The 12,953-nt window shown below is 37.6% G+C and overlaps 1 protein-coding gene across 12 annotated transcripts in view; it reads left to right on the plus strand.

Annotated features, from left to right (window-relative positions):
* Window positions 1-11,141, plus strand: part of PPFIA3 (PTPRF interacting protein alpha 3) — a 511,511-nt gene extending 500,370 nt beyond the window's left edge. For 7 of the 12 annotated variants that reach the window (XM_072427382.1, XM_072427379.1, XM_072427378.1 and 4 more), the window contains 3 exons: window positions 5,965-6,136; window positions 6,992-7,065; window positions 9,168-11,141. In XM_072427382.1, the coding sequence (XP_072283483.1) occupies window positions 5,965-6,136; window positions 6,992-7,050 (231 nt within the window). In that variant the 3' untranslated portion in view covers window positions 7,051-7,065; window positions 9,168-11,141. Of the gene's footprint in view, window positions 1-5,964; window positions 6,137-6,991; window positions 7,066-9,167 lie in introns of those variants that run through there. The other 5 variants (XR_011922901.1, XM_072427381.1, XM_072427377.1 and 2 more) reach the window with 4 other exon arrangements.
* The last annotated feature ends 1,812 nt before the right edge of the window (window positions 11,142-12,953 follow it).

The following is a 12,953-nucleotide window of genomic DNA, read 5'->3' on the forward strand; positions in this document are numbered from 1 at the left end:
GCTCATTCAGTTGCTGAATTGCGCGACGGCTTACGATTTCGGATCGCGAATACGAATGCGCGAGCAAGCTTCCGATTTTGCTTGATGAATCAGGGCCAATGACGGGGGCATGTATGCGTAACCATGGCAACCCCAACAAAACTGAATGAATGAATGATTTTGAGAACCACCAACAAGGAAATGGCCTCAGTGTGCAGGGCCCCAAATTTCATGAAGAGTTGCACGGTGGCAAGTAGTCAAGTACCATTAACCACAGAGACCACCAAAGGCTTGGATAGGGGCACCACAGGGACTTTATAATCAGAGATTTATTGTTGGTTGAAGTTTCCAGCAGCGCTCGAGTCTAAAAAAGCTTGGGTCCAGAAATGGTGTTTATCAAATGAGATCCAGACAGGAAAAGTCTGGAAAAAGTAGTTTAGATGGTGAAGAGAAAATAGGTTTGTCCAAGGAGTCCTCCCCCCCCCGTTTCCCTAGGCACTGGCGTTTGGGGCCTTCAATGGACAATTGTGCCTGTAATGGCCTTCCCCAGCACAGTACAGTAACAGAGGTTCTGAATTTCACTACATATTGGCCTACAGAGGGAGAGGCTTGATGTAGGCCCAAGATTTCTGAGGCTGCAGAACAGGCCCAGCCAGGTTCATCAAGGTGCGGAAGGTCTGTAGAAAAGCATTGAAGTCTTTCAGGATAGAATCGCCCTTCTTCCAGAGGGGCGAAGCCCAAGCAAGGGCCTTTCCGCACAACAAGGAAATGAAGAAAGCAACCTTGGTTTGTTCTGTGGGAATGTTTCGGGACTGCAATTTAAACTGAATTTGGCATTGGTCAACAAATCCACAACAGAGCTTGGGGTCAGCGGAGTAGCGAGGGGGAGTAGGAATCCGAAGCCCAGAGTAAGGCGGCATGGTGGCTGGAACTGTAGTGAGTACAGGAGTCTCAGGTACAGGGGTTGGCGTTGCATTCGCAGAGGTAGGAGGCTGGTTCTTGGCAGATTAGATCTCATTCATACGTTCATTGCATCTCCAGGGAAAAGCCAAGACTTTAATTTGAAACTCATTTGAGACTCCTGCTTTTGAATCCGCTCTCAAAGGTCCTGCGTGGAATCAGGCAATAGAATGTCAACGGGGTCCATGGCCTGGACAAACTGTCACAGCTCCACAGGGCTAAGAAGTGGACCCTCTGTGTCACCAACCCAGTGGGTGGAGAGGTGCACAGGGTCTAGGCAGTAGCTTGGTCTTCTCCAGATCCTCTACCGGTGAGGTTGGTGAGCGGCGAGTTGGTGCCAGGTTGCGGTCCTGTGCCCGCCAAGGCAAGTGACTGCTAACTAGCAGGAACAGAAACGTAGTGCCAGAGCGAGAGCCAAAGAATAGTCAAACAAGCCAAAGGTCAGGACAGGCAGCAATCAGGTGTTGTCAGGAAACAAGCAAGTTTGTCAGTACACGGATAGATCAAGAACAGAACGCACACACTGGAGCAGTAGAAACCTGGGAGCAGAACCACAAGGAACTCCTTGTCCAGGCAAATCGATCCTTCTATACTTTAAATGAAATCTAGCACTTGCTAATATATCCATCTGACATTCTGATACTAACCTGGGATAATCCTTACAGATTTTGCTTGGAATACCCTTTATCCCTAAGTGATTATTTTTTTTTCTCCAAGAAGAAGATTGACCGAGGTATAGTAAGTCCCTTTAATAATGTCTCTCTAACTTTTTCTTATTCATATTAACATTACATCCGTTTCATTATCCACAATAAAATATATCTTATCAGTTCAGTGCATATTTTATTCTCACATAACTAATTACAAGATTTAATAATCAATCTAACACATCATATAAGCTTGATGAGATTCACTGACCCTCACTACATGTGTATATATATGCAATGTTTAATCAGAAGCAACTCAGTCTTAACATATGCGATTTTATTTCTTATGTGTTAATTAGTTCTGTTTATATTTTATTTATCATGTGTACTTACCTATATTATGTTTTGAACACCATTGCTGTATTACTTTTGACATACAGTTATGTAAACAGCCTCCACACATCCCCTGAAGAAGCCAGTTGGTGAAACGCTTCGGGCTCAGAGACAGCGTATTTGTAATAATTTAGGGTTTCCTTTTGCTAGTTTGAGCATCTTGTTTCCCATGATGTGAACAGGACAAGACATCACTCATAAAAGAGTTTCTATTGTTGGTATTACTTGTTATTGTCTGTTTTTAGTAAAATTTTATAGTATTTGCCACAGAAAAAACCCTACTTTCTCTTTCTTTACCATTTGATTTTCAAAAGGAAAGAGGGTGCTACCCTTATCCAATATAGGAGGCAGGATAAGGAACACTTGTTTTATCTTTATACTGAGCTGTATTTAGTTAATGTTGGTTAAATTTGCCTCTCTCATTGACTTTAATGGGATCCATGTTTGGCAGCACATAAACCTGAACATTGGGGTCAAGTTAGAAGGAGATTTTCTAGCTCCCCAGAACTTTTTTTTTTTACTGTCAATACATGGGAAAGGTACTGAGAGAGCAGGTTATTGACAACTCCTAATAGAAATTAAATATAACACTATTTACATAGTAATAACAATATTTAGATGGTAACTATACCAATAACAAATACATTGGTTGGATTTAAAACTAAAGAGTCATACAATATGACAAAATGTGAGCATGACTTGGTAACTAAAAGACCTGGGGCACCTTGGTATAAAATGTAGAAATAAGCTCTGCTGTGTGCATACTGAGCTACAGGAAATATTTACACAGCTAGATTACATCAGCAGAAGTGTCACTGATACATCCCTAGTACCTACAAAATATCCTTAACCCCCCTAGTGTTCTAATTCTGTCCGTATTTTAACGCAAAAAGCCTTACATTTTTTTGGATGGAAATTTATTTTACATTGTAGGCTTATTATTCTTAGGCATAACTCACCGAAATATGTCCAATATTTAATAAATTAATTATTAAACTTTAAATAGAAAAACACAAAAATCTGTTAAAAAAATGAAAAAATAGTAAAACCTGTAATATACATGTACAGAAGCATGTATTATATGCATAATATAATTATTTAGTTATTTTGTATTGAATCCAATACATTAACATTATTTGATACAATACATTATTTGAATTTCCCGCCGCGGCTCCCGCACAAACCGACGCATGCACCAACGTCACCGACGGAGAACATCTCTGCAGTCGCATGGGAGAGGATCGAAGAAGGAGGAAAATTACTTATTAATGGTCAACTCTATGAAACATAAAACATAGTGTATAGAGTACAGGGTTTAGTATTGAGTATGTAACATAAGTACAGCAGGCCTGATTTATTAAGGCTCACCAAAACTGAGGAAGAAAGACTGTCATGGCAAAACCTGGGTGATCCTGCAAACCTGGGATGTAGTTCACAAAACCATTTGATTTTATCTGGCAAATGTTTTCAATCCTGGAACAGATCCATTTCAGGTTTGCTGGATAACCCAGGTTCACACATGATAGTTTACATTCTCCAGCCTTGGAGAACCTTAATAAATCAGTGCATGAGTAAATATCATATAACAATAACAAATAGAGTGTAGCTGTCTAGACAAGAGAGGGAAAGTAGAGAAAAAAATAGGAAGAACATAAAAATAGGAAAGAACAATGGTAGTGAGAGGTAAATAGGCAGGGAGAGAAGAGAGAGGGGCGATGTTAGAGTGGGAGGAGGAAAAGAAGAGGAATAACAAAAAAAGAGGGGAGGATTGGAGTGCAGGGAATAGAAACAGAGTATGAGAATAATCACTTTCATTGAGGTTGGGAATTTCTTGTTTTTAAATATTTTTATTTATTTCATCAAAATACAATGAGAGTATATGAAACAACTGTTATAACAAACATAGTACACATAGATAGCCCAGTATCACATGTATACATGAAACGTAACAATATTTATCATACATGTCTTCAATGAAAATATATATATATAATTTATATATATAAAATATATATATTTATAATTTTAAAAACCAAGTATTTGTTTTATCAATTATTCCAGTTTTGAAGTGTTTACAAAATTGTGTGGCTAGAAGACAAATATGAAGGGAAGAGGCCCATTTTACTAGGCATATTAGTGAAAGGGATAAAAGACTAGGGGGAAAAATAGGGTTCAGAAATGAGATAGAACATACATACAAGAGGAACAGGAAAAGTAGGAAGGGTATGGAAGATCGTACAGTCCTGCTGGTCACGCACCTCACAAAGCTAACATTTGTTCCCATAAAGGAGCACCCTCCCGTGATTGTATATTGAATAGAGGGTTGTTAAAGTCACTTAGGAGATATAAGTTTATCCATGGGGACCAGGTTTTGGGAAAAGACTTCATTCTATTATAAAGTCTAGCCACTATTTTTTCATTGATGAAGTACCACATAATTTTACTTTTAACTTGGGCTACCGTTAGGGAGTCCAACCACCATGCCTTTGCCAGAGTTTGTTTTGCAGTTGTGAATACAAAAGTAATACGTTTCATCCAGTGTTTAGTACAACCAATCCAGTCCAGAATTGTTTGATCTTGGGGCATTGCCACCATATATGGTAAAGTGGACCAATTGACCAGCAGCCTCTAAAGCACAGGTTGGAGGCACTAGGTTGAAACTTGGCCAACTGTTGTGGTTCATTTTACCAGTGGAGTAGGACTTTTTAATTGGCTTCAGCAAAAGATATGTTTGTGCTGCTATTTCCCAAATCTTTTGCCATTGAAATTAATCTTATTTTCGACCAATATTGGATTCCGACCAGGCAATGTAGATGAGAGAATGAGTGGTTGTATTTGAAAGCAAGGAGTTATTATAATTAAAATTGTGAAGGAATTGTCCTTACCTAATGGGTTTTCATGACATATTCGTTCAAAAGATGTGGTATCCTGGGGTAGACTGCAAAGCCAAGGGCAGATTGAACATAGTAACTGTTGTAGAAGAGCAAAAGAGCGTACACCGCAGCTTGTAGTTAGTCTCTTGATATTATGAAAGCCCCACATGGACCACCATCAAAAACAATTGGGGTGTTTGAATCCTTGCGGGAAACAAGGGTTGAGAGTAAGTGTTGCAAGAGGTGAATAGGGGACATAAGTTGGCCCGAATATTCAGGTAATTTCACATGTAAGATACCATGCTTCCGCAACAAAGCCAAAAAGCAAAGTATGTTTAATGCACAGTAATTTGAATTGACTAACGTGTGTGACAAAAGTAGCCAAAATGCAGATGGTCTACGAAGATGAATAAACATACTTTTTTGCAAATTATTTGAAAAACTAAAAGTGCCTTACTTAAGATGCCCTATTGGTTTGATTTGATACTTACGATTATTTACCTATTCATTTATCCTGTGGTAGCATGTGCTTCAGTTTTAAAAATAACTATTTTTTTAGTTTCTTGGTATTATTGCTAATATTTAAACTTCCTTCTATTTAAAGCAACAAAATCAGATATGTGAAGAAAAAATTAAATAAACACCCTTCTATAAAAGAAGAGTAACTTAGTTACCTTTCAGTTAGTCCTTATCTTCAAATGTCCCCACTTTGCTAATACCCAGCCCCGAAAACAAAATGCTATTCCATTACAGGGCAAGGTCTCTATAAACAAATCGCAATAAATGAACTGAAAGCAAAATGCATAGTCTCTGTTAGGTCATCTGGCACACAGAAACCCTGGAAAAAGTCTTAGATAGGAACAGTGACTGTATTGTTAGGTTTAGGTGGTACTTGAGGTTATTTCTTAATCTTTTACTGCTAAGTCAGCAACAATTGCATCAAGTGTGGTATTGAATGGGAGGTTTGCAAGGTGTCATGGCAGCAGGCAGGAGGTGGAGCAAATACTCCACGTTGTGGCTTACTCTTTGTACAGAATATGTTAAAAAATTCTGGTGCATAGTCTAAGCAAATGTTTACTCTGACATTGCCTGTGTGCTTTTTTTTACAATAGGATAGTGCCAAAACATTCAGTCGTTCTCCTTCATGGAGAAAGATGTTCCGTGAAAAGGACCTTAGAGGGGTGAGCCCAGATTCTGCTGAGATGTTACCAGCAAACTTCCGGACTGCCGCTGTCTCCTCTATTACCTCACCTGCTGTGCAGCTACGCAAGATGCAATCTGAAGGTACTGGAAATTAACTGCAGACTGCAAAAACTGTAATATAATATAAAGATTGAAGTTATGAATATATATTTGTTGTCTCTCTTTGAATGAAAATTGTATTGTTTTTTTAGGGGTTTATTTGACAGAAATCAGAAGAATGCAATCTCATTGTTAACTTTCAATACATTCAGTGGCCACCTTATTGAAGTGACGCTCATAACCAGCTATAACTGTTAGACATGCTATGATATTAAATGATTCTTTAAGTTCAGTCACAGGCTGAATATTGGTCTTAGGACCAATTAGATAGAAATACAAATCCTTTGGCAGTGTCTCTAAGCTTGAGAAAGCTTGAGATTACGTTTCCATTTACAGTTTTTCTCTTAAACTTTAATATCATTTGATGACGGTTTGCATGCATTTTACTGGACCACACTCCTAAAAACACTCCTAGTACAATTAAACCACTACCAGCATTAACCATTGGCTGAAGACTGATTCATGAATTCTACATTTTACATAATATGTAGCATGTATTTAGTTTTCTTATGTCAGGTCATATTTTTTTTAGCTTTGCTGCTTGTGACCCTGAGCTTATACACTTTTTTCTTGCCCCTGGCAAAAATATATGTAGTGGTGTTAATATGTGCTAATGGATAGAGACTCTTAAAACCGCTCCTAATTTTTGAAGCAGTTTGTTTAAAGGAACCCTTCATGAGCTGTGACTAGAGCTATGGCTGACTTGAATTCTGCATTCTGTGTTTTGGGTCGACTAAGGCACTATAGAGTATTACAAAAAGTGCTGGCTCGCCCTCTACATAACTTATTTAGCATTTATTATTTGGTATAATAAAATAACTTTAATTTTTATTTTAGGAAGTCCCTCCAACAGCCAGCGAGCAGAAAATGTCTCAGTCAGAACCTATTCCTGTTAATACAATGATAATGTGGTGAGTTGCTGGTGTTGTAGAAAAACTGTATGTAACGTTGATGCAGGAGAGTTTATTTCCCATCTTAAACGGAGCAATTTAAATTAATCAGTAAAGCTGGGTGATCCAAAAACCCTGTAATGTATCTGGTCCAGGATTGAAAACATTTGCTAACAAATAGCAAATAAATCTATTCCATGTTTGCTGGATCAACCAGCTTCACTGAAAAAAGTGTATCCTCTCCAGCCTTGGAAAGCTTTAATAAATCAGACCTTTTGTAACTTCTTTAACCAACAGCTGCTGGTAGATTTTCTTTTTTTCTTTTTAAACATCTTCTTTTTCAAAGGAGTTCAAGTATACATTACACAAAAGTAGACATACAACAGGGAAATTTTTAATTACTAATTAATTAGTACAGGACTTTTTCCAGTTAATTTTTAAGCCTAGGTTTTCCTTGATTGTATGGAGAAATACTTTTGCCAGTCATTCAGTGGATGCTAATGCAGGTATTTTCGCTAATGTTTGGGGGAGCCAGACAGTAAGGAGGTAGAGTTAGATTCTTGACTTCAATCTTTGTGTGATAGACAACCAGTGTCACACTTACCTCTTCCTCACTAAAGTGCAGCTGCCTCTCTTCTGCGCATCGGGCAGTTCTGACCCTGGGCGTGCCTGCTTTTCCAAGTTTTATTAGTTTCACCCATTCCGCGAGCCAATCAGGAAATAGCCTCTTAATCATTCTTGGCTATTTAGCTACCTCAAACACAGCCAAGCTCCCTACCATTGCTGAGCATTTCCTGTAAATCTGTTGGCTAATTCAGTGCTTGCCCTATCCAGTTCCTGTGTTAACCCCTTGTTATCCAGTCTGTTGTTTCCCAGCCAATTTCCCTCTACTGTTCCCTGTGTCACAGTGTTCCCTGTGTCACTTATGCCTCTTGTTGCTTCTGGTATATTCTGTGTTCCTGCGTCTGTGGTGGCCCCTGTGTCACCGGTGTCTATTTCCTGGATCCCTGGTATTTGACCCATGGCTTGTGACCTGACCTCTCTTGCTTGCTGCCTGCCTTGACCCCGGCCTTCCTTGACAATTATTTTGCTTAATGATTTGGTACTGTGTATCATCCTGCCTACCATGGTGTGCCCAAGGACAACAACTTGGCAGTAACTGACAGCGCAATATCCTCACCACTAGAGGCTTTGGAGAAGACCTGGTTATTGCTTAGACTCTGCTTCTCAGGGCTCACAACACTGCCATGCAAGCCGTAACGCCCCCTAGTGGCCCTGTCTCCCCAAGCGTGACAGCCAGTAAAGGGACTGACTGAGAGGAGCAGCATTAGAGAAATGAGCAGAAAATTAGATGAGTCAGGCATCAAAGTTCTGGATGGACTGGAATGAAGCCTGTCAGTTCAATGGTAGGTTTCATTGGTAGTTTGAATATGAGTGCTATATCAAATAATACACCACAACAATCAACCTGATAAGCAGATGTTATTGGAGTTTTTAAGGTGAGATGACATGAAAAGATGAAACAATTAAGAATCAGAGACCCAAGAAGGTAATATAGCAAGATCAAGGGCAGAAATATGTCTTTAGCATGTAGGTGATTAAGTCAAACAAGCTGAATTTTGAGCTATTGTAGAATTGCTAGTAAAGTCAGACCATAGTCATGTCACTAACTGTTCCTTGGATGGGCTCACAATCTCGGAGGTCATTAGTTATAGGTGGGAGGGATGAAACGGGAACCCAAAGCAAACAGGAGAATAACATACAAACTCATGCAACATACAATTAGTGCTCATGGTGTGCTGCCAATAGGCCAAAGGAAGAGGGCATGCCACTGAGCCTCCATGATAATTTAATCAGTGAGGAAGGTCTACAACTCCTGTAAGGTTTTGCTGCCTGTATGCCTGTTGAGGTGCTTTCTCTCACTGTTGTCCAGCACAGGAAGAGGTAAACATTTACCAAGGGCTCTAGACAACAATGAAATCTTCACAGAAAAAAAAAAGTTTTTGTTCTTCAGTTCTACCTGAAATTATTTGTATAATACCAACACAATCTTGAACATTTTACTATATCTTTATGTTTTTTTGTGTTTTGACTCCTGTGCTTCTCTATACTTTTGTTTCCAGGCAACATTATTGGGGCAATAAATTTACCGAGGGCACTTTTTGAACTATGCCAAAGGGGCTTGGTGAATCTGATTTTAGTCAAGGGCACTTCTTGCTCATCCTGATGCTGCTGCCTGTGACATGATGTGGAATAGTGGAAAGAAAATGGAGACTTAATGAAGAACTGAATAAAGCCAATAACAACCTCAACTTACACAAATGGGATACAAACAAGTGAAACCGAGACATGTGCAGAAGAGCCACTTTTCTTCATTTCAGATGATATAAGGGCTTTATAGACCCTGTTTAATGTCAGAATTGTAGTTTAGGCCAAAAAGGAAAAATAGTTGACAGTCATTAGACTCGGGCAATATGTGTTGTATGTGTAGTTCATTATGAGCTATGCACTCATCATCCTACTCAAAGGTCCTTGAAGAAAGATGACAGGACATTCTATACAAAGCCATGTTTTTTTTCTGGTGAATTGGACATCGAGAAGTGAACTTGATGGTTAGGCTCTTAAGGCATTTAATTAGTCAGTGTACCTTTTGCTGTAGATGGTATCTGGAGCAAAAAGACTTTGTTTCAAAAACACCTGCCTGCTTAATGTTTTTATTTATTAGCCAAATCAAAAATGCCAGAGCTTAGCAGTGATGACCTTCCTATCAGATTTGTTATTTATAACTATTTATTTGTTATTCTATTTTAACTGCCAGCCATTGCAGCACTGCACCCATGCTGAAGAGCTTGCTTTTTAAAAGCTAATTTGCTACTTACCACTGTAAAACACTTGCAGATGAAGCTTGAAATTTTCAGATTCACAAAATAAGTTTGAATCTTAACCATGTTTTACACCTCTTTTGTATGACTAAAAGCATCTTGATTTCAAGTAAAGAAAAGAGCCAGTTACATTAGGTGTTTTTTTGTCTTTAATGTTTCATTTCATTTTTTAATGTTTCTTTTTTTCTTTTTTTTTTTTTTTTTGCAGAAATCTTGTTCTTGTTGTTCTCTGTGCCATTCATTTAGGAGGGTCAACACAAACACAATTTTGCCTAAAGAACGCAGTATATATACCATCTGTATGGCTGTTTTTGGATTCAGGAGCTTCACAGTCATGGCTTTGTTACCATTGACCAAAAGTTATCCATTTATACTATACCAACAAATTAAAATTTCTCAGCCTGTTCTGTATTTAGAAAGATCAATTGGATAAAGTAATTTAAACAATACCTTGCTGTAAGAACCTATAAAAATGGATGATGCCAACCTTGCAGCATATTTATTTTAAATTGTTTTGAAAATCAGTTGTATGAACTCCTCAGAATTGATCTAAATTGTTATCATTTTTGGCATGTGCCACTGAGCGAGATTATTAAAACCTGATCTTAGGCTGTACCTATTGATCAGAACTCATAAACATGTTTTAAATTTGAATAATGGTAAAATCAGATGCAATAGGAGGTATAAAACATCTGGCTTTGTGACTTTAAATATTTATTATTGGCATCCTATTGTGTGTTTTTGTTGTCACAACTGTGCCAAATGGGATTGAGATCATGATGCTGTGTGAAATGTATCATCCTTGTTCAAACAAGCTTGCTTTACAACGTCTATGAGTATTGGATGCTGTGTAATCTGGGAATCTTTATGCTAAAAGTAGTTTAGAATACACACACATTTGCTAAATCGCCACTGGTTTTTATAATGTGCCATTATAAATGTATCATTCTAATTACTCTGTTCTCAGTTGTATTGTACATTATGCAGAATCCAGCAAGGAGTTAAAGTTCAGGGTGGAAATAAGACACTTACATTAATGGTACCAATGCAGTTCTATAAAGTATGAGAAAATGTTGTGATGTACCCAGGAGATTTGTCTATATTTAAATGATTACCTTTTTTTTATTTATTCAGGAGATAGCTTAAATGTGCTGTGTTTTGTGTGTGAATAAATTTGAAATCCTGTAAAACCTAAAATGCAGTAGGAAAATGCAATCTGGAGTATGATCTGTTTTTGTTGGCTACTTTCATTTTTGAATTTATTTTATATATAACTGTAAACTCAAACTGTGCTCAAAATAGTTGCAGTTTACAGTAAAAACAAACAACTCATTCAAAAAGTTTTTAAAAACTGTACCCTTTGATGGTGCAATCAAATACAAATTTTATATACTTTGTTAAAACATAAGAAATGTGCCTTTTAATTTTTTTATTGTTTTTATTTGTTTATTAAACAATAATATCAATAGATGTAACAATGTACTGTGGGAAAAATAAGTACACCCTGGCCTAGAGAGCTTTTATTGATGCCTTTAGCATTTGAAGAAATGAATACCTACCCTCTCTGACACAGTGAACCTATTATTGTAAAATTTCTTCAGTTACAAGGTTTGTGTGGTTCTTTATTTGTATGCTTTTGAAAATTATTGTGGTAAAAGATCTTTTTTAGGACTTCAACTCCTCATCAAGGATATAATGCAGAACTCATAGTTGTGCACGTTTGTGCATGCTGTTGCAGCTGCAGGGATTTACATTATGGCCATGCGGTTACTTTTCCTCCTCTCCTAGAAGAAGAACTGCACCACAGTGGCAACCATGAGGAGGTTGGGGACCAATTTGAGCATCAGACCTGTCTTGGAGTAAATTTGCTGTAGCAGTGATTTGCAATCAAGCCACAATTCATCAACACATTTAAATTTTCTGTCTTCCTTTTTATAGGCATCTTTTTCTTTCATAAGGGCTTCTGAGAGCTCTTTCCATCTTGTTGTGATGACACGTACATTAGATATCTGAGACACCAGACTCTAGATATATGACGTTTAAATAAGACAGTTTCCGCTTGCATGCTCCCTAGGGATGTCCCAATCATTGGCACCTAAATTGAAACTACTTATTATAATTTTTAAATCTGAAGTGGTAAATCTAAGGCGTGTACTTACCTTTTCTAGATAACAAATATATATGCATATTTGTTGATTTAGAATATGAAAAAAAAATCTATTCATATCATGGCTAATTTTCTGTGCCTGTTTGAATTAAGATTTAATGTTTGCATGTTTGTAAAGTCTGTTAAAAAAGTCTAGCATTTCCAAGAGGTGTACTTACTTTTTGACATGACAGTATAAAGCAAATAAAACTTGCATAGTATAAAATTGATTTTTTTATATAAAATATAAATTTATAATATTATATTTAATAACATATAAACCAACAAAAAGTGCACTTTACAGACAGTGCACACAACATGTTCTCATGACTGTACAAAACTGTAAACAGATGTCCTATAGTTTTACCTATATTTCCAGAATGCAACCAATGTCATGTGACCAGAAAGCTCCATCCTATTATTGTTGTTGTTATATTTTATTTACTAATTACAAATATATTACAGTAGTTTTGTAGTATTTTGAATGACATCTCCATGAATATTTGGGGGAAGGGGGGGGGGGGGAGTCATGGCCATGTATATATAGCATCTTCAAAAGCTAAATATCTCTGTAGTACTATGCCAACATACAGAGCCCTCCTCTAAACACAAAAGAGGGCCTGTAAAAAGGGATTATGTAAATTGCCATTGCTAAACTCATTATAAACAATGGTAATTTCCTGGACTTGATTGATTCAACAGAGAGGATAATGGAGACCAGTGTCATGGTCTGGGAACAAGCTGAGTCCAATTGCTGTAGCAACTAGGAGGTTCAAAGAGTAAATACTCTGGGTTCAGTTCACAGGCATCTGTAATGATGCAGGAGCAAGACAGAAGCGTAGTCAGGAAAAAAGCCAAAGTTGGTATCCGGGTAAATCAGG

The sequence above is a fragment of the Pyxicephalus adspersus genome, chromosome 11 (genome assembly GCF_032062135.1).
Source record: "Pyxicephalus adspersus chromosome 11, UCB_Pads_2.0, whole genome shotgun sequence".
NCBI classification, from domain to species: Eukaryota; Metazoa; Chordata; class Amphibia; order Anura; family Pyxicephalidae; genus Pyxicephalus; species Pyxicephalus adspersus.